Source organism: Pteropus vampyrus, unplaced genomic scaffold (genome assembly GCF_000151845.1).
Source record: "Pteropus vampyrus isolate Shadow unplaced genomic scaffold, Pvam_2.0 Scaffold98, whole genome shotgun sequence".
NCBI classification, from domain to species: domain Eukaryota; kingdom Metazoa; phylum Chordata; class Mammalia; order Chiroptera; family Pteropodidae; genus Pteropus; species Pteropus vampyrus.
The window spans coordinates 5,795,911-5,818,240 of NW_011888879.1; the positions used below are offsets into that span (position 1 = coordinate 5,795,911).

The 22,330-nt window shown below is 38.0% G+C and overlaps 3 protein-coding genes across 4 annotated transcripts in view; 2 read left to right on the forward strand and 1 right to left on the reverse strand.

Annotated features, from left to right (window-relative positions):
• Window positions 1-12,923, reverse strand: part of RGL1 (ral guanine nucleotide dissociation stimulator like 1) — a 216,200-nt gene extending 203,277 nt beyond the window's left edge. Inside the window, exon 1 of one of the 2 annotated variants that reach the window (XM_023533244.1) lies at window positions 12,482-12,923. The gene's annotated coding sequence lies outside the window, so the exon portion shown is untranslated. The remainder of the gene's footprint in view (window positions 1-12,481) is intronic. The other variant, XM_011364549.2, reaches the window with a different exon arrangement.
• APOBEC4 (apolipoprotein B mRNA editing enzyme catalytic polypeptide like 4) lies at window positions 3,733-4,860 on the forward strand. The gene is given in 1 exon segment (XM_011364548.2): window positions 3,733-4,860. A coding segment is annotated over 1 exon segment (1,128 nt).
• Window positions 12,924-13,103: 180 nt separating the features above from the next.
• ARPC5 (actin related protein 2/3 complex subunit 5) lies at window positions 13,104-21,778 on the forward strand. The gene is made up of 4 exons (XM_011364551.2): window positions 13,104-13,477; window positions 15,744-15,816; window positions 17,520-17,696; window positions 20,404-21,778. Exons 1-4 carry the CDS (start codon window positions 13,335-13,337, stop codon window positions 20,464-20,466), a joined length of 456 nt encoding a protein of 151 aa, XP_011362853.1. The 5' UTR covers window positions 13,104-13,334; the 3' UTR covers window positions 20,467-21,778.
• The last annotated feature ends 552 nt before the right edge of the window (window positions 21,779-22,330 follow it).

Here is a 22,330-nt window from a genome sequence, read left to right on the forward strand (position 1 = left end):
GTTCTTAGCTAACAGATTGTGCACAGATTGGGAAGGGCAAACTCCATTCTCCAATTACTCCAGTGCAAATTGTGCTTTACCAGTACTCGCTACATCCTAGCTCGGTGACAAGAGAGCAGATTGTCCTCGTTTATGTTAAACTAAGGCAGGCTGTCCTCCCATGGCCGCAGTCCAGGGGCCACTCGCAGCCTGATGACGGAGCTGGGGAGCTGGGTTCTGCGGATCTCTGCCTCTCGCTGCCGGCAGATCTGCCCTACAGAGGGCAACGTGCAAGTCCCAGGGCACAGACAGAGCAGAAAGAAAAGGACTGGGTGGTGGGGACACAGGACACTGGGGAAACGAGGCTTAGCCATCCCAGCCTGTCAACCGGTCAAGCTTCCAGAGGTAAGTCCTGGGCACATCCCTGCCTGGTTAGGGGAGAACGTAAGGACAGGCACCAAAACAATACAAGACAGTCTGCGATCAATGGCAAATCGATGATGTAACCCACATATTCCGTAAGAGTTCAAAGAGGGCAGGAGTTCTTTCCCGCTTCCTCGCCCCCCCTCCCCACGCCCCACCCCAGAGGAAGGAGATCAAAGAACAACCCTAAAAAGATTCTCTGAAAAAGTGAAGACCTCGCCAACGGGGAAGCACAGCTGGTGACACTGAAAAGCCACAGGCAAGAATGAAACCCCAGAGCCCCCTCCGTTACACAGGGAAGCCACTAGTTCTCAAGATCTCCTTAAACCATGCACGTTCACGGCTACAGCAGCCCCAGGAGAGAAAGGGTGTGAAGGAAGCTGTGCCTAGAAAAGCGGTCGGGAGCTTCCATACTGTCCTCATCCTGAAAGATGCAGACTTCTGCTTCTCAAAAGGGTAACTCCGAGACTATTATATATAGTTAATGCCACTACCCCCACTCCAAAAATAACAAAGGTAGGAAAGGGCCTCTGCTTCCATTACATGTTAGCAAAATCACTCTGTAAATTTTCTGTGAGTGAGTTAAAATTGTAATCTGAGAGGTAACTTGGATGTCAGGTGTGCCACCCAATGGCAGACCACATCCAGGGCACAATATTCAAAAGAGAATGAGACCCTAGGCTTGGTTTCAGCAGGTTTTGATATTCAGAGAGATCCAGTCTGATGAGAAAGGCTGAGAGAGCAGAGGCTCCAGGGAGAGACAATGCTCAGGGTCAAGGAGGCAATGGTGTCAGGTTCCTGGTGATCAGCCCATTGCCAAGGGTGAAGCAGGAAGTGTCCAGGGCCCTGAGGAAAAGCTACGTAAGGTCTAAGAAGCCTCAGGGTGGAAATTCAGTTGCCGCAGGAAAATACAGCACTTAGGAGGAAACCGAGGCAGATGCCCAATCCTATGGACTAAGCTGACATGACAGAGGTAAGACAAAATCTGAAGTCTGATAGGTATGCGGTGCCCAGAGTTACTGCAGAGATTTTAGCCATTAGGATAGGGTGACGCGAGTAAAGTCACATTCGGCTGGATTGAGGTCCTGAAATATTTTCTGCCTCGGGCACGATTAGCAAAGGAACTCTGCGGGTTTCAGCCTGGAGATTGGGCTGAGCCAAAAATCGCAATGACTGAGGTGATCTGAGTTGAGGGAGACAGAAATTCTTCCTCAGGTCAAAGTGCTTCCATCGAGAGGCCTTAATAAATACTTCGGAAATGATAAACTGGGTTTTGAAAAAAGAAATATATGTTTTGTTGCAACGGTTTATCTCCTTTAAGTTTTCTGCTATATCTATTTTGTTGTCTCAACAAAGAGTTACAAAAATACAGGAAATACTTAACGCCTCTTTGATGGGAAAGTCTTTTCTAAATACAAGAGTAGAAACAAATAAATCATAAGCGTAAATATCAGACCACATAAAAATGTAAAATTTGGTACAATTAAAAATACCACGAGCACAATTAAAAGGCTCTGGAACCAGGTAAAATACTTACAACAAAATATGACAGCTAATATACTTGATACTTAAGAGTTCTTGCGAATCAACACGGAAAATCTCAAACAGAAAAATGGTAGAGGATCAAATATACCTCACAGAATAAACACAACAGACCAATAAGCATGTGAAAAGCTGTTCAGCCTCACCAGGTACAAACTATAACTACAAAGAGGTGCTTGACTTCTCAAATTGGCAAAGGGGTTATAAACACTGGAAGGGAATGTGATAAAATTGGATCACCCTCCTAGAAAGCAGCCTGAGAAAGTGTGATCTAATGGCATGATTTCTGGTAATCTTCATTAAAGACAAGAATCAGAGATGTGAACGATTTATTTAGAAATGTTCATCAAAGTGTTATTTATGATAATAAAAAGAGGCAAGAACGTGTATGCTATAGTTATGTAACAAGTCACTAATCAGCCATGAACATTGAGTTTTTTGAAGAATTTTTAATAACATGGGAAAATGCTCATGACATAACGCAAAGTGAAAAAGTATAAGACGCAATTTCATTATGTTATGCATAACAAACATATATAGAATAAAGATTGGAGGGAACAGACCTGTTAACGGTGACGGGAATGCAAACTGACACAAACTGGCATAAGTTTTTATTTTTTCCTTTATATCTCAGTATTATTTTAAAACACCTATAAGAAACATATAATACTTGTATAATAAAAAGTTACTTTAAAATATTTTTAAAACTCTATTGTAATGCCCCAGGTTGCTGCTTGGGGACAATGATAACTGAAGGAATCTTTTTAAAAAGAAAAAGTCATTACTTAAAGATCTCAACTTTTTGGTTTTAACATCCTGGATACTATTTATTTGAAATATCCTAAAGAACTATATTTGCTTGGGGAATAGTAAAGTTACCAAAATGCTCTAACAAAACCTATCTACTAGAAATAAAACTCTCAAATGCTGATGAAGGAGTGTCCACGACACAAACAACATTCAAATGGCACTTCTACGAGAAGTCTCTAAGCAAAACAGACTCCATGATCCTATTCCCAAAAGGATAAATACCTCGAGTTTACTGTCAATGATTAGATGAAATAGCTGATTTGAGAGGCAAGCACACCCAAAACCTCTGCACAATGTATTAGATACTATCACATTCAGAAAAGAGACAAAGGAAGAACATTATGAACAATATGCAAAACCCTTGCTTATTTCTTTGGACTTTCATAAATAAGAATCATCTAGATAACTCTGGGACTTGTACTATTACTACTAAGAGCTAAGTATTTATTGGGTCCTTTATAAGTGTTGGGCAAATAATAAAGCGTTGTATATCGTTTCTATCATACAATCCTCAAGATAATCTTGTAAGGCAGGAATTATTCTTAGCCTCTTTTTACAGAAAAGGAAGCCGTGGCTCCCAGACATTAAGTAACTGGCCAAAAGTCAGTAAGCTGGTAAGTGGCAGAGCCCTGATATGAGACAAGGCAGTCTGCTTCTAGAACTTGCACCATTAACCCACTTGTTCTGCTGGCTCAGAATCTATGAAACAGGTAAAAGTCTATTGTGCTTTCTTTTCTGTCTCCTCCCTACTCCCCAGGAATCTCAATAAAGAAAGATGAATCCTGAGCTTTCTAATCTATGGATATAGATCACTATCTTTGAGAATCAAAGATGCTACTATGATTATTTTACTACCTGCTTTAAAGAAAAGTATGGCTCAATAAATTAATGCAGTGTCTTTAATTTTTCCTGCACTGGTTTTATATATATTTTCTCTTCTTTGTTTAGGGTTGCAGCTAGAAGACAATTGAACTAGCAATGGAGCCATTATACGAGGAATACCTAGCAAATCATGGAACAATAGTAAAACCGTATTACTGGCTAAGCTTCTCTCTAGATTGCTCTAATTGTCCTTACCACATTCGGACAGGTGAAGAAGCAAGAGTTCCCTACACAGAATTTTATCAGATTTTTGGATTCCCTTATGGGCCAACATATCCTCAACCAAAACACCTCACGTTTTATGAACTGAAAACTTCTTCAGGAAGCCTGGTGCAAAAGGGCCATGCCAGCAGTTGCACAGGAAATAATACCCACCCAGAATCAATGCTATTTGAGACAAATGGCTATTTTGACTCGGCCATATACAGTAATGATGGCATCAGGCATATTATTCTGTATTCCAACAACTCCCCTTGTAATGAAGCTGACCACTGCTGCATCAGCAAAATGTACAATTTCTTGATAATGTATCCAGATGTCACTCTTAGCATTTACTTCTCTCAGCTCTATCATACTGAGACTGAATTTCCTGCCTCAGCATGGAACCGCGAAGCTCTCCGGAGCCTGGCCAGTCTATGGCCGAAGGTCACTTTGAGCCCAATAAGTGGTGGGATCTGGCATTCTCTCCTCAACAACTTTGTGAGCGGTGTCTCAGGATCAACTGTTTTCCAGCCCATTTTAACCGGAAGAGCCCTGGCTGACAGGTACAATGCATATGAAATCAACGCCATAACAGGAGTGAAACCTTATTTCATTGATGTTCTTCCCCAGACAAAAGAGAATCAGAACATAACAGCTCAGGCAGCTTTAGAGAGCTCCTCTTTCAGTAATGTCTTTCCTGGACAGTCTTTTCAAGTGACAAGTAGACAACCACAACCCAATCTGACACCAGACCTCAGGGTTCCTGTCATTTTTGTGCTGGTGCCTTTCAGAGACCTACCACCAATCCATGTGGGTCAAAATCCATATAAACCCAGAAATGTCGTAAGGCACTTAAACATGCCTCAAATGTCATTCCAGGAAACCAAGGGCTTCAGAAGCCCTCCCACAGCAATGCCAGTGGAGACAGTGGAAATCACAGAACAGCTTGTAAGTAGCAAAGAGGCAGATGAAAAGAAGAAAAAAAAGAAATAGAAAAAAAAAATCTACATTCCTATAACATAAGACCAAACAACTACCAGAGGTAGCCAACAAAAATCTGGAAACTTTCTCTCTCAGGTCTGATCTAAGATGGCGATAAACTGATATATTGAAGGCAAAACCTGAATAATTTATCTCAACTACGATAAAGCTACACAATTTTTAACATAATCCAAAATTTTCCCATAAGCATTTAATATCTTTCCTTTATTTTGAAAGTGACAATATGAAAATGTAGCCATTAGTACATTGCTAATATTTTGGTGTGAAAAAGAAAATGTCATTATTCTCGTCTACCCACATCATCTTTCCACTAAAAAAGCCTACAGACCAAATAGCTTCCTAAATTGGTTTCAGTATTAAAATTTATTATAAACTTGGAAAACAACCTGAAGTAACTAGCATTAAGTGCTGTTTGCAAAAGCAAACCAATGATTTTTCATTAATCGTTAATTGTGGACAGAAGATTTTAGGCAGCCCATTTTTTCTCCTAGGCGGTTCAAAATAGTTTTGTGTGGGGAGAAAGCTCTTTTGCTAATTGATTAGATATAGCTACAAAAATTGATTTTTGAAATCTAGCCACCGGCTCAGTTTGATTTTTCCCAGCTCAGACCTCTCCTTTCTGAGATGATAGAGGCAGGATGATACATTAGATTCTCCAAAGGCTCCTTCTAGCACATGCCATATAATACCCAAGCCACTCTTACTGGCTTTCAAGACTCTCCCTCTACCTTCCTGTTGTCCTGTCTCATCAGTGAGATTGTAAGTTCCTATTGGTCGAGCACTGTCTCTTTCCCTTCTTTGGTTTTCCCTTAGGGTCTAGCACAATACCTAGGCAAAACATGGGTAGCCAGACTGTGAACCTTCATCTCAATAACTTCATCAAACCCTGCTCCCAAAGGTTTCTTCTCCATCCCAGCCAAGTGCCTGCTTAACCATCCTGGACATGTTTGTTTTTTGTTTTTTTTTTCTTAGCATCCATTCCCCCTTCTTCTGATATAGCTCCCCAATACATAATTTTTATTTACTTCCCTTTTTTCTGACCACTTCTTTTTCACCAGTGCATATCTATACCTTCTCTCAAAATTTTGTTCAAAACACACTTCTAGAAAGTGCTCCTTCACTAACCACCTGAGCATGTACACTAGAGCACTTAGCTTGTGTTTAATGAATTCACATTTGCTGCTTCACTTTTCTCTTAGAAGAAAAGAAAAATGTTTAGAATAGAAATTCCTGTTGTGATTAAAACAAATAAATTTTTAAAGAAATTTCTATTGATAACCTGAAAATTTGTATAGAATTATTGGAATATAATTGTATTGTGGGTATATGGTCCTTCTTATTTAAAGAGGTATTGTTGAAGTTTATTATTAGATCATGATATCATGTATACAATGTGGGATGTAGAGTTTTTAAAAAAAGACTCCAACATAACAAATTCAGCCTCCCTGATCATTATAAAAGTAGATCCAGCTGAGTGACGTAGCTAATGGTGTCAGCAAGTGTAGGGGTCCTGGGGAGCCAGCTCTGAAGCTTCTTACCAGGCCGGCTGGTGACACTCCACAGAAATAGGAGAGACCCACCCACCTTGTGGCCTCCTCAAAAAAAAATGTAGATCTTATCAGTTGCCATGAAATCTATCTCCAAAGTGGTCAAGAAAACCACCATATCAATCAGGCTACAAAGGATCCAGTTAGAAACACAGTCTGAAATCTATGAATTTGTATTTCAAATGTGAACCTGGATATCAGCAGTGTATAACAAATGTTGCCAGGACGACAAGAAAGAAAAGTGCTTTGGGCAGTTAAATTTTTATGCAGGTTAGATAAGACTGGGGCTAGAAGAATAATGGTACTGATAAGTCATGAGTTGAGGCCAATATAGTCAAGCTTTAGATAAGAGGCTGTTAAGAGACCATAAAGATAGTTGGCCCTAGGCAAGTAGCCTCTATTTCCACATCTGAAAAACAAGAGACATGAGCTATCTGCTCTGAGATGGCATGTATCATATCAGAGCAACAGTTCCATGGAGCAAGCTCGGACAGTGCAGTGATCAGGCCTTCAGGCTCACCACTCTCGGGAATATAGCAAATGAGACCTGATGCAAAGGAACATTGCTTTATTGCCCTATTTAGTTAATTAAGTGGAATTAACTTCAAAAAATTAGAAACAGAATTACTATACAATCCAACAATTCGACTTGTGGGTATATACCCACAATAATTGAAAATTGGGTCTCAAAGAGACAGTTGTATAACCATATTCATAGCAGCATTTTTCACAATAGCCGAAAGGTGGAAGTAACCCAAGAACCCATCAGTGGATGAATGGATAAAGGAAATGTGGTCTATACATACAAGGAAATATTACTCAGTCTTAAAAAAAATAAATTCTGACACATGCTATAATATGGATGAATCTTGAGGACATCAAGCTAAATGAAATAAACCAGTCACTGTATGATTTGACTTAATATGAGGTACCTACGTAGAGTCATCAAATTTATAAAAACACAAAGTAAAATGGTGGCTTCCAGGGGCTGGGGAGAAAGAGGAATGTGGAGTTATTGTTTATTGTGTACAGAATCTGAATTTTTCAAGATAAAAAGAGGCCTGGAGATGGATGGTGATGATGGTTGTACGACAATGTGAATGTATTTAATACTACTTAACTGTACACTTAAAGTGGCAAGATGGTAAATTTCATGTTATGGGTATTTTGCCACAATTTTAAAAAAATTAAGTGTAATTATTAATCGACACCTACAGATTTCTCCTTATACCAAAAAAGAGACATCTTTTGTGGTATGCTAATTGATAGCAGGCTCTTTGTCCAGTCTCAGAGACTAGACAGGTGGGACAGGTGGGGAAAGCTCATAGGAATACCCGAAAAAGAAATAAATATCTTTTTAAAAAATCATTTTATTAACAAGATCTTTTTAAGTTCACAGTTTACAATTCATTTCAAGCTATAGTGTGGATATATTTAACCTTGGATACTTATAGACTTATTTTAGCACAAGGTAAGTAGTAGAGTTGGGAATAATGAGAAAGATTTACTGAAAGCACAGAGTGGTGATTAAAAGCACAAGCTTCAGAATCTGACTGTCCTAATTCCTAAATCAGTCTGCTACTTGCTCACTGAGAATCACTGGCTCAGTTAACTAATCTCAGTTTGAGCCTTACTTTTTCATTCATAAAATGGGAACATTAATTCCTAGGCCTTAGAGCTACTCTAAGGATTAAATAATGTAAGTACAGTAAAAAGTTTATTAACCAGTGTCTAACACACAATAAACAGTCATCAAGTGGTTACTATTATTAATAAAATATTAATAAGGATAGATAGTAGAGACAGGAATTGTAGATCTTTCAAATTCTATCAAAGTCTGAGATGACTATTTTCTATAAGGAGTAAAGAGATATTTCTAGAATTTGTGACAACTGGGTTAGGAGGAGAAAAAAAGAAAAAAATGTTGATTTTAATATTTTGCTTAGTTAATAGTAGCAATGAGAAAAGTCATAATGTCTATGGTCATGGAAGAAACTAAAATAGCTGTAAGAAAATATATTGTGCAACTTCTTGCCAATAAATTGGCAATCTAGATGAAATGCATGATTTACTAGAAAAATATAATTTCTGAAATTGACTCAATAAAAGAAAACCGTACAAGTCAATAATCACTGGAGATAAAGAAGATCAAAGACCTACCTCTAAAAATATGAGCAAGCCCAGCAATGAAAGCACATTCTATAACTTTCAAAGAAAAAATAGCGTAGCAATTTTCTAATACTCCAACTATTCCAGAGCATAGAAAAAAGACGGATATTGCCTCAATTCTTCTTACAAACCTAGACTAACCCAAATATCAAAACCAGATAAAGAGAGCACAAAGAAATAAAACTATGAATCAATCATACTTACACATATAGATTCTGAAATCAAGTAAATAAAATACAAATTAATCAAATCTATCGAGCAATAAAAATAGTAACCAAATGAGTTTATTCTAGAAATGTAGGAATGGTTCAGTGCAGAAAAATATGTAAATAGAATTCATTATATTAATAAATTAATGATTGAAAACTACATGATTTTTATCATTAAATCCTCCAAAAAGCATTTGATAATTTCAGCCATCATGCCCAAAAATCATAAAGCAATAGGAAATATAAACTGGTGAAATACCGAAGACATTTCTATTAAAATAGAAACAGAGAAAAGAAGCCAATTTTCAACACTGTTTTCGAGAGTCTAGCTAATGCAAACAGATAAGAAAAAGAAAGAAAAGTGATTTAAATATTAGAAAAGAAGATGTAAATGATGAAAATTATCCTTTCCTCAAATATCATGATCGTATACTGTGATAAGACATGTAACCTCAAAACAGCTGTTAGCATTAATAACAGATCCCAGTAACAGGAAAGAATATGAAATAAATAAATTTTTATATATATAGCGTCCCTTTAAATTATCATAAACAGGTAAAAAATTAAGTAGAAATAGAGTCCCAATCACTAAAATGTTTACAAACGAGGTTTATTCTTTAATTTAGCATTGACTTTTTTCCTGAGACAAGAGTACAGATTTATGTTTTTAATCTTTTAAGTACTAATATATAAATAAAGGTCTTGTTGTAAAATAGTTCATCCTATCTACTCTGCCTCAGTGTGTAATCATATGTAGAGCTAAAATTAATAATAATAAAAAAAAACCTGAAGCTTTTGAAGGTTGGTGGTTCCAACATAGAACCAATTCATTTGGATATTAAGTACAAGCATTAAACCATAATATAGTCTATGGGTAACATGCTAAAAAATCTTTTTATATTGCAGTAATTAATCATCATTAATGGAATTAAATCATCATTACCAGAACTGAAATTTATTTATTTTATATTTATAGTGCTTCTAATGTTCGACATATTTGATTACTACTTAGTTCACTTCCATTTCAAATAATAACCTGCCATGCTGCAGGATTCAAGGCCTTGGTTTGTTAAGAATTTAGTGGCAAGTTTGGGAAAAAGAAGCACATTGTGGGTAGAGAACTTGGTTTAAAATATCTGAAAGGAAAAACCCATTACACAACAGTTTTATCAAAATCCTTTCTAACTAAGATCTACTCTCTGCATCGTCACAGAAAATAAGAAGGAGCTATATACTTTCATGCAGCAATACCTTCGAGAAAATTACGGCTTACTTTAGTATTGAACCAATCCAGGTTATTTGCACGATAAATAAAATGTCTTAAAACTTTTTAGATCCTTTATTTCAGGGATAAGCACTCTTTTGGAAAATTTAAATAGGGAGAATAATATCACCTAAAATGAATGAAATACCACGATTAACATTAGAAATTTATAATTTGCAAGAAAGTGTAATAATGTGTATTTTCTAATTAAATGATAATTAAGGACAGGTTTCTTCACATACGCACACAAATTTCCCTAAAGCTGTGGAGAGGTAATTAATGTGTCTATTAAAAAATACTCAATCTCTAAATGTGATTCCAAAATTAATTTGTCAAATTATTAATTCATTGGGTAGAAACATGTTAAATACCTACTATGTACTAGGTACTTATCATTGTGAGACAATAAAAAATACTGCATTGGAAAAGGTATTTCTGACATTACTACATCTCAAATGTAGTATGTATTATGCGGCTGAAAATTCATCATATTCAACACATTCAATATGTAGAGCACAAGTCTGAGCAAGTATAAACAATTATATCCTTGAGCAACTCGATTTTTTTTAATTCCTCTCTCTAGTCCCTTAAGTTGCTTTCTACTCTGGGATTCTTTCCCAGTTCTAAAATAAGAAAATAAAGAAATTTCCTAAATAAGACCTAATACAAAAAAAAAAAAATAGAAATGGAAGAGATGTATTAGCTTTTAAATCCTTTTTACCATTTGCTCTCAATAGTGCTTCTAATGTTCAATTTTCTTTTCAAAAAATCTTGATTTAGAAGAACAAAAAGTACAATTACATTTAGCATCTAAACAAGTATATTGTTCTTACTAAAGTTAGCAAGATATTGAAACAGAAAAAGTGTTAAAAAAATCTTTATTCTAAGTTATATAATGTCATTCACCATAATAATGATCTGATACTTTGGTATATGACTTTTTAAAATAAAGATTATCAACAAGTAGAAAATTTTTCTTTGTTGTCTTCAGACAGTCCTTGGGGAGTTTTTAAAAGTATTTTTGTTCATAATTTGAATGTTAATTTAAAGAAATGTCACTTCATCACCTAAATGATTTATCTTCTAGAAGGGTGATTTAATTGGGAAAATTAAAATGCCATATTGTTTCTTCCTCCCAAGAAAAAAAGATGCAGTCCACTCCTGAGGGGTGTCTGTGTCTCTCATTCATTCTCTCTCTCTCTCTCTCTCTCTCTCTCTCTCTCTCTCTCTCTCTCTCTCTCTCTCTCTCTCTCTCTCTCTCTCTCTCTCGTGTGTGTGTGTGTGTGCGTATATGTGTGTGTGTGTGTGTGTGTACATACACACATATATATGTATACACACATGTGTATATATGTACACATATATTAATACATACATATTCATATTGATATACATATATACATGCATATGCAATATGCATCTAATGAAGATTTTATTTTGAGATCTTCCTCTTTTTACTGGTTCATTATTCTCAGTGTGATTCTCAGACTATAATGCCTTTCACATTTTATTCATTCATCAAAGAATAACTGAGTACCTGAATGTACTGAGTACCTTGGCTTTATGTCAGACCTAAAGGAAGATACAGAAGAAATATAAGACAGCCTCTGCTCTCCAGAATCATTCCATCTCTTCCAGGGTCAAGATGAAACACGATATGTCATTAAGTAATATATAAGTCTAGTGCCAAAATCAATGGTGCGGGTAACATGAATTTCACATTCATGTACATTTTAGAGCTTCGAAACACTGTGCTGTATTTAATCCTCAGAATAATCTTGTGAAGTACACATTATTAGCCCCACTTCAGCAATGAGGAACCTGAGATTTAGAATTTTAAGTGGCATGCCTCAATCAAATAAATGGAAAGACTCAAGACTCAAACCAGGTTTTACTGATTATAAACCCAGTGCTCTTTTCAATACAGCACAGGAAACCAAGGATTGGGGTCCTTAACGGGCAACAGCCGGCCTTCTGCCAGAGGTGGAATTAAAGTAGACCTGATAGGATGTCAGCAAAACAAACCCATCTGAGCAGTGTCCAACCAAAGGTCCAAAATAATTTTATTCCGCAAATATTTGTACTTCAGTGTTACACACAGCATAACATCATTTCCTCAGTTTTAGTGCCTTTACCTCCTCAGTAAGAGCTTTGCTCTCAGAAATGGGAATATCAAATATAATAAAAAGCTGGCCTAGAGGGATCGCTTAAATATTACATCACAAATATTAATCTTAAACGTCTGGTTTCTACTAATTGTTACACATTTTGTTTCCCCTCGGCACCGGAGAACATAACTCGCCGCTACCCTTTTCTAGCGTTCTCGCTCCACACAACCACTTATTTTTTGATGTCAGTGATTGACCCTACCCCAAATTCCACAGGTTCACCCTAGTTTTGCCACCCGACCCCAGCCCCTGTCCAGACACAGTCCCTCCCAATGGAAATGATACCTAGTTCAGGTTCTGGAGGTGCCTCCGCGGTGCTGCCACACAGCACTGACAAAGATATGACCTCTCGATTCTGTCCTTGGGGACTTCCCGCTGGCCGTGCAGCGTAGTTCCAACCCCGGGAAAGGGGTTCCCGGCTCCAGGGCGCAGCCACTGGCAGCGCACAATCCGAAGCGTTGTCTCTGACAACTAAAACGATGCTGGGCGCCGGGACTTGCATCACCTCGCCTCATACTCCTGCCGACCGCAGGGGACTTGGTCCCACAACCAGTCCATCCCACCTCTGAGGCAAGTCCGGGCCAGCCGGACCCTACACAGGACCCGGATGACAGGTCGTTGGATGCGGCGGTGGCAGCAAAAGCCAAGGCCACCCGCCCCCAGTGCCCATCGCAACCAACGTTAGACCCCCTAGACAGGACCGCAGAGAAGCGTTTCTATGGAAACCCTCTGGGATCACGTGAGGCACTTGGACGACCAATCGCCTCTTACCGGTGCCCGCGGCACCGCTTTCTGCTCTCCCTCATGCTCCGCCCCCTACCGCCCCCGCCGCTTTGGCTCCGCCCCACTTTTTCCTGCGGACAGTCCGCGCCTGCGCACTGCGTCCAGCGCGCTCCTAGCCTCGCGCGCGCTCCCCGGGGAAGAGCAGGGGCGGCGTGGGAGGCTGGAGCCGAGTGTGAACCTGAGGAAGGAGCGGGGCCAGCGCGCAGGCCCGGAACCGCCGGAGCCGGGGCTGCCGGCGACGCCCCAGAGCGGAAGAGGGAAGTGAAGGCACCAGGCTGCGGGTTCCTGTCTGACTGGGCTTGCTAAGGTAGAGGCAGCACGGAGAAGAGGCCTTTGCCACCGCTCCGGATCGGAGATGTCGAAGAACACGGTGTCGTCGGCCCGGTTCCGGAAGGTGGACGTAGATGAGTACGACGAGAACAAGTTCGTGGACGAAGAAGACGGGGGCGACGGACAGGCGGGGCCCGACGAGGGCGAGGTGGACTCCTGCCTGCGGCAATATCCTTGCGTGTGGCGGCTTCCCCACCTCACCCCACCCCACCCCACCCGGCCCGTCTCCCGGGACCCCGCGCCCGTAGGGTCTGAGGGGGACGGACCCCTCACGGGGGGCCGGGCGCGGAGCTGCGCCCAGCCGCTCGCGGCTTGAACCTGTCTCTTTGGGGTTCCCCATTCCGAGAGGGCAGGGGACTCTCCCATTTTTCAGCAGGGCGCCCGTATCCCCAGGGCGCCGCCCTCGGAAACCTGCAGGTCCAGCGCGCCTTCCGCGCCCGGATTCCTCAGGTTGCGCCAGGAGTCGCAGCCTCCCGGCCCCGGCTGTGCCGGCCGCGCCCTCGCGGCGCTGGGGAGGCTTAGGGGCTGATCAGGACCGTTGCGGGGCGCCGAAGTTTTCCTCCCACAACGCTGTTTCCTGGGGTCACATTAGTTCCAGAGATTGCTGACGGGGAGGAACGGGCGTTTTGGGGGTGCTTTTGTTTTGGTAGTGTTCGGATAGTTTATTCCATGCCGGGAGAGATGGGGGCGATTTGCTGAATGAGGCCCTCTGTCCTTTTAGTCCCGCGGACTCTTTTTTTTCTTTTTTTTTTTTTTTAGAAAAAGGGATTTTGCAAAATACAGGTTGCGCAGAATTTGTTTACCGGGAGGGGAAGGGGAGTGAGTACTAATAACAAAACTCCAAGAAGGAAGCTTGGAGGCTTTACCTGCTGAGCAAGACAATGGAAAGAAGACAGGGGATGCATGTGGAGAATCCCTGGATATATTTAAAATAAACCTCAATGGATAAAATAGAAGACTAGCCATTCGTACAAAGCAGAATCATTTTCGTAATGCTGAAATCGTTTCCATTTTAATTAAACTGTGGCTGTCAGTTCCTGGGTTTTGGTTTTGCATATTTGAATATTCATAACTTTGAACATTTACATGAGATCTTTTTTAGAAAAATGTAAATGTTGCAATAACCAAAACTCTAGTTTTAGAGATTCTCAATTACTGACTGAATTCACTCATTTCTGATTATACTTGGGTGTATTCATAAGGAAGGCTTTGTAGACTCATCGATGTCCTATTAAATTATAACGGAATAGATGAGTGAAAATATTTGGTAGCAGCTATATCTGATCTTAAAAGCACCTAAAATACAGCATTAAACATTTATCAACATACAGATGTTTCTTTGATTTCTGCAACTTTCACAATCAGCTGTTGCTGTTTTGCATTATTTAAAGACTGGTGTTTGAGGTCTTAAAAATGAACCAGCCTACAAAAGACTTGCTTCTCTAAAAGTCCATTAAGGCTTGAGAATAACAGCTTACCACAAACCATAGGGTTTTTGGTCAGACTTTTTTCTTCAAAAAAATAAATGGTGAACATTATTTTGTCAAAAAACAATCTTTGTGATGGATAAATGATGTTTTATGAAACTAACGTAGGCGATATGAGATGACTCTTAAATGATTCTGCTGTATCCATATAGTAGATTTGCTTATAAAGATAGTGTCTCTTCTAGTCTTGTTGAAACCAGAGGAGACAAATGCTGGTTAAGCACTACAGATGAAGGAACAAGTGAGCTCTGTGGTTTTCCTTTTAGGGAAATGACTGTACATTCTGACAGTCTGATTGGCCTTCCTTGTCTCATACATGCTAACTCACTGGTGCTTTCAGAGAGACTACATGTAATAGGTATGGCCTAGGACAGTTTGAATAACCTTTATGAAATATGAGCAAAAATATCTAAAACAAAAGTTATGCTACCACCTAAGGGTCATTGAAATATAAAGTCCCTTTTCATCAATATTGAGAGATCGTTAACATATATCATTCAGATTGTTAAAGCATTTTCCCCCAGCGTTTCAATTAATACAGGATATAATTCTAGTAAAAGTTTGGTCTTTATTTTTCCAGTTAGAATCACGTAAAAAGATATTTCGGTTGAGGATAGGCTGTTTTCATTTTGGGCCTAATCTGATATATATTTGTCTTTTAAAATGTCACTGGATAATGTTTCTATATATGTCTAACTGGGAAATGAGAGGTTACTAAAGTGTTCATCTGATAATTAAAACCGAGGATGAAACAGCCTTTGCTTTATTAAATTCTAACGTTCTTGTTTTCAGTATTTTACACTTGATCGACATCCTTGAAACCAACATGTTGAATTTTCCAATATTGAACATAGTGACCATAGTAGTTTTTATGCATAAAGTCAAGTCTTAAGAACCAATGGTTCCTGAAGGCTGCCCTTTTCTGCTATCCCCTTAACTTCCATCACAGGAAACATGACAGCTGCCCTGCAGGCAGCTCTGAAAAACCCCCCTATCAACACCAAGAGTCAGGCTGTGAAGGTGAGTCACGGATGACACAGTGAACTCTGCTGATAGCCTGGCATTCTTACCCAATCCTCCGAAGTGTCACAAAATCAACAGATATTCTATTTACTATCTTTGACATAGAAGAGTTTATAATGTAGTTTAATAGGTAAAAATTTACATATGAAAAAATAACACACTGAGATATAATAATGCTGCCTGGTGGACACACTAAGTTCAAATAGCAGAGGTCATTTCTGTGTTTTTAGAGGAATTCCACAGGTGGAATTTGAGCAAAGTCTTGAAGAATAAATAAAACCTTTACAAAATAAACATTCTACTTTTTCAAGATTTTTAAAAGTCATACAAATACTAAATATTTATTATAGGAAACTCAAAGATGGAGGGAGATAAAAAAGGTATTCATCCATAAACCCACCACAAGATCATAATTACTGCTTTTGGTGTTGCTATATGCTTATACAGCTTTTCTATGAGTAGCTTTTTAAAATAAAAATGGAATTTTATAATCTGCTTTTTCAGTTGTATAGCAAAGTACATGGACATCTTGGCAATAAGTTTATTTCTTTAACATCTTTTTTAATGTTTGCATATATAACTAATCTTTTGTCACATTTTTTGATTATTGACCTATTTTTTTCCTGTTGCAAAAAGTACTAAAATGCACAATTTTTGGTAAATTCTTGATTTTTTTCCTTTGAATAAATTCCTAGAAGCGAATCACTGGATTTTAGAATGCACATTTTGTAAGGCTTTTGGTACATACAGTATTGTAAAATCGCCCTTAAGAAAAGCTGTGTGACTTATATTCCCTGCAGCAGTCTTTCAGTAATTCTTAAGAACCTATTTACTTCATTATTTATTGTTTAAAATGAAACCCAGGGCATTGACCCCACTGTTCATAGTTATTCATACAACCTAGAAACCCCAAGAATTTCCTTAGATGAATAGTAGTAATAACTAAGTGTGTAATAATTAGGTAACATAATTTTTTATAAGAAGAAAAACTTATTTGGTTTTTAAAAGTTATGAGGAAAATCATTGAAATTTTAATTTTACCACCTTCTGCTTTTGTATGAGTCTGTTTTATCACAGTTTGGGGGCGGTAGGTTATAGTTCTGGATGTAAGGATGTTTTTCTAAATTGGGTGATTGCATAGTCTTTAAACTGAAGATAACAATAGGTGGTAGAAACGTTCTGTAAAATCCTGACCAGTATTTATGCCAAAGATATCACTTTATCTTGAATAGAAGGAGAAATGAATTCTTGAAAGGGTAAATTAGTGTTCTCTTCCCTTGACTTGATGGATACAAAAAATAGCTTTACTGTTGGAGCAGCCTTTTATGAAAAAAAAAAAAAGATCATTATAAATGAAGACCACTGTATCTTACATCTGTAGTCACTTGACTATAGAAATGAGACTTAAGTTTTCTTAAAAACTTAAATTTTTATTAATAACATTTCTGAAGGATGGTTCAAAGTAGAACTTCAATGCAGTTTTCTCGCTCCAGCCACCTTGGGTCTTTGTGCTATTTCTTGAACCCACACTAATAGCACTTGCTCTTTCCTCTGTCTGAAGTACTTTCAGGTATCCCCAAGTTTTCCTCTTTCATGTCCTTCAGGTTTTTACTCAAATGTCACCTCAGTGTGGCCTTTCTAATAGAAACTAATCCTGCACACACATATGTCTAAATGTTCTGTTATTTATTTACCTTCAGGACCGGGCAGGCAGCATTGTCCTGAAGGTGCTCATCTCTTTTAAAGCTAATGATATTGAAAAGGCAGTTCAATCCCTGGACAAGAATGGTGTGGATCTCCTAATGAAGTATATTTACAAAGGCTTTGAGAGCCCCTCTGACAATAGCAGTGCTGTGTTACTGCAATGGCATGAAAAGGTAAGTTGTGAATTGTGACTCTGTATGACTGGTTTCTTTATAGAGGACAGTGACGACCTCTCTTACCTAAGTAATACTGACTTCTTGTTTTACACATCTTTGTTATTACATATAAATGTGTGAAAATGAAACTTTAGATTTATGCTTACTGGGTTTAGACTTGAGAGATTCTGATTTGCAGCACTTACGTTTATTCAATAATGATTATTGTTTATTAAACATAATTTCAAACTTTGAACTAAATCAAAACTTTGAAAAGAAAATAAGCAAAAAAATTCAAGCATTTTTTTGACAATGGCCAGAAGGTAGAAACAACCCAACTCCCCATCAACAGATGAACAGATAAATAAAATGTGGTACATACATAAAATGGAATAAAATGGAAATATTTTCTTATTCAAAAAGGAAGTTCTGATACATGCTACAGCATGACTGAACCTTGAAAACATTATGCAAAGTGAAATGAACCAAACACAAAAGGACAAATACAGTGTGATTCCACTTACATGAAATATCTAGAATAGGCACATTCATAGAGACAGAAACTAGGTTAGAGGTTTCAGGGGGCTGGGAAGAAGGGAGACTAGAGAGTTAATGCTTAATGGGTACAGAGTTTCTGTTTGGGCTGATGAAAAAGTGTTGGAAATAGTGGTGATGTTTGTATAATATTGTGAATGTAATTAAAGCCACTGAATTTTACATTTAAGAGTAGTTAAAAGTGGCAAATTTTGTGTTATATTTTACCATGGTTTTAAAAATAAAAGAAATTGGGTGTGGGATCAAAAATTCTTAAATATCTTTTACTGTTTTCATACATTTTATTTTGCAGTGTAAGCAGATGCTAGCACACTGTCCATCAAAATAGGGTAGAAAGAATTTTAGCTTTAAGTAATAAGTTGGTAAGGTAATGTTTAATCCCAACTCTTATTTTTATATAAATATAAACAATGTAACATTTAAATAGAACCAGCCACAGATACGGGGTATATTCTCTAACATCTTACAATTCCCAAAACTCAGGTTTTCAGAAGCTCTTATCTGTGTATCTGAGTGAAAACACACACATAAGATCAGACTAGATAGTAAAACTTGCTGTTTTGCCTCGACCAAGTCACTTTAACCCTCATACACTATCAAATAAAAAAAACTAACATTTATGGATCATACCTCCCAGTTTTCCCAAGACAGCCCAGTTTATGCCTGTTTCAACATAATTATGAATAGTTCCCTTTAATTCTATAATATCAATTTGGAGAATAATTTATGTAGTCATTCTGTTCATGGAACACTTTCTGTTTTTGCCAGGCGCTGTACTATTATGTTTCATTTAATCCTTAAAACAATTCTATGAGGTATATAAACATCTTTATCATCCTCAGTATACAGATGAAGAGCCAGCTTTAAAACCTAAGCAGCCTATTTCCAGTATAGCCTCAGGATGATAGCAAACATTGATTGAGCACTTATTATATTCTAAGCACTCTTCCGAGTACTTTCTAAAATAGTAACTCATTTAATTCTCATAAACACTTAACTTCAGTCACCAGTTTTTTGCCAATCTTATCTCCTAAATACTCAGATCATCCACTCAGATACATCTCAAATGTAACTATTCATAGCATCTCTCCCAGTCTGTTGCTATCGCTTCCTAAACTGGTATCCCAGCTGCCAGTTTTCCCTCCTTCAAATTTCTTCACCCAGTACCAGAATGCTTTCTCTAAAATCCAGATCTACCATTGCCAGTCACCTGAAGAATAATGTCTAGGTTCCCAAGACCAGCCTCATCTTCATACCATTCTTCCCCTTATGCTCCAGCAATGCCAGCCCTTTCTCTGATCGCACCATAACTTTTCACACCTCTGTACCTTTACTCATGATTTTCTCTCTGCCTGAGTGCCTCCTTATCCTTTCATGTCAGTTTGTTACCTACTTGTCCACTTAATTTATCATTTTCCCCAGGAAACTTTACCTAACCATTGCACATTTTTCTATACCCTCAGGCTGGGTTTGTGCCCTCTGTTCTTTTATAGCACCTAAAGCATAGCTCTGTCGATTCATAATTATATTAAAATGATCTGTATATATATCTTTCTCTCTTTAGTAGACCATAAAATGCTGTATTTATTCACTTTTATATCCCCAGTATCTAGCACAGTACCCAATACACAAAGGTATTCAGTAAGTGCTTTTGAACACAAGTAAATCAGAGCTTCAGATACTTGATCATGACTTCCAATTTTTCAAGGTAAAGTCAAAGTTCTTAATTTCTTAGATATTAAATAATAATTCTTCACTTGGGAGAAAAAAAATCTGATAAATTCTAACTAAATGGAACTTAGGATAGTTTGTTCAAGTTTGAATTTCTTCCTGACAGTGCTGAGAATAAGAGAGTGGAATAAATGCCCTAAATTTATATTTGAGCATCTGTTTTAGGAAAGAACATTATGCTGTGGATCTTTAAGAACATACTGTTATTTGAAAACAACATACTAGAATGTATCTCACTAGAACGTGAGCACATGTGGTCAGGGACTCTGAAGGTATCCCCAGTGCCTGGTACATAATAGGTACTCATGAAATATTTATGAAAATTAGTAAATTTAGAATCAATAGCTGCACACATTCCTTCTTTAAGAAAAACGATTTACTTGATAGGAGAATTGACCTTTTTTGATTCTGCCAACAGTTAATTTTGGTTTATTTTTAGGCACTTGCTGCTGGAGGAGTGGGGTCCATCGTTCGAGTGTTGACTGCCAGAAAAACCGTGTAATCCAGCAGGAGCTGGATGTCTCCTGTGGGTGTGGGAGTTGCTGGTACAAAGACCAAAACAACCAAATGCCACAGCTGCCCTTTGGGTAGCATCTGTTTCTCTCAGCTTTGCCTTCTTGCTTCCTCTTTCATATCTATAAAGAAGAAAATTACATATCAGTTTTCCTTTAATGAAAATTGGGATGACATAGAGGGAATGTTTCAACAGAAGTGTTTCATGCTCTCAAAACTATTTCAGTGATGTGTATACCAATCTGTATATAGTATAATTTACATTCACGTTTAATTGTGCAATTTCTAACCCCTTAATTGGCTGGCATTTTTTGTTTTTCTGTTTTTTGTTTTTGGTTTTTTAGTTTTGTTTTTAACTAATAGTGATCTAAATTGGATGCTGGTTTCCTAACTCATTGCTAGCCAGGAAATGACTCTTATAAAAAATATTTTTCAGAGACTGGCAGCTATTAACATTGCAAAACTGGACCATACTTCCTTTATTTAAGCAAAATGTGTTTCTGGGACAAGTGGTGGGTGAGCACCACTACCGCGTTCCAGTTTTGTTTCTGCTTGCCTCCAGATCATGTGAGTTTAAGTATGCTTCTTCCTCTCAGCATCCAATAATCATGGCCTCTCGATTTCTTTGGTCACCAGGGTCCAGAGCAAGGAGTCTTGCTCTATACAGATGTATCTATAAAATACCAGAGCCTTTTTGGCATGAGCATAAAACTTTGTTTCAATTATGTGGCCCTATTTGGAGAAACTACTCCAAATCAGAAAGGACATGGAAACTATGATGTAGTTCAAACTCTGGGCGGCCTCCGAATGAAATGATACTTCCCATAGAGCTATAGTAGCTGCCTTAGACATTATGAGGTATATAACCAGTATTTAATATGCCCTATAAATGTCTTCAGTGTTCTTCAGGGTAATTGGGATCTCAAAAGATTTGGTTCAGATCCAAACACGCACACATTCTGTATTTTAGCTCAGTGGTTTAAAAAAAAAAAAACAAAAGCCACGCAGGAAAAAAGTGTTTACTTTGTTGGACAAACCAAATCAGTTCTCAAAAAAAAAAAAAAAAAATGACCGGTGCTTATAAAATATTATTCAGTAGCTCCAAAACAAACCACCTGAATGCATATGACCAAGAGGGAAATCAGCCTGTGTATAGTATTTACCTTGGACACCAGTTTCATAATCACTGACGTGAAAACTGGTGCAGAAATCCTATAAGCTCTGCTGTTTTTGATACCTGCCTTTTGTTTTGTTTTGTAAAAATGATAAAGTTCGGAAAATAAAATGTCAGTGTTGAATAATTTATTTTTCTAATTCTTTAATATTTACGAATGTATAGTTAATTAAGAGGAAAGATTACCTGTATTAGCACCATGTTTTGTACTCTTGACAAGAACTAGTTTGGTACAGAAGGTTTATAAAACTACTCAATTTAAATATAAGGTGGTAGAGAAGAGGAGAGAGTCATTAATGATGCCAGAGACTGCTGTCACTTTTGGAGTGATTCTGTCGCCCTCTGGATGCCAGCTGTGCACCTTTAGTGTCCCTGTCCAAAGACCTAGAGTAGAGTGTGCACATCTGTCCAGCAGCTAGTCAGTTATTCCCAGCCTTTAAATTCTTTCTGACACCTCAAGTCTATTTCTAATCCTTACCTACTCAGAGCAATCTCTGTTTTCTTTTCTACTGAATAGATTCCTGCTTTAAAGCTTTAGAAACTACGAGGCAGTTCAGAGGGCTATAAATGAAGAGAAGCTAAGCAGTAGGTGTTAGAGATAATCGAGTAAGTACAGCATAAGCACTTACAAACTTTAAAATGAAAACAAAAGTGATGTTGCAATATTTCTTCGTAAAAT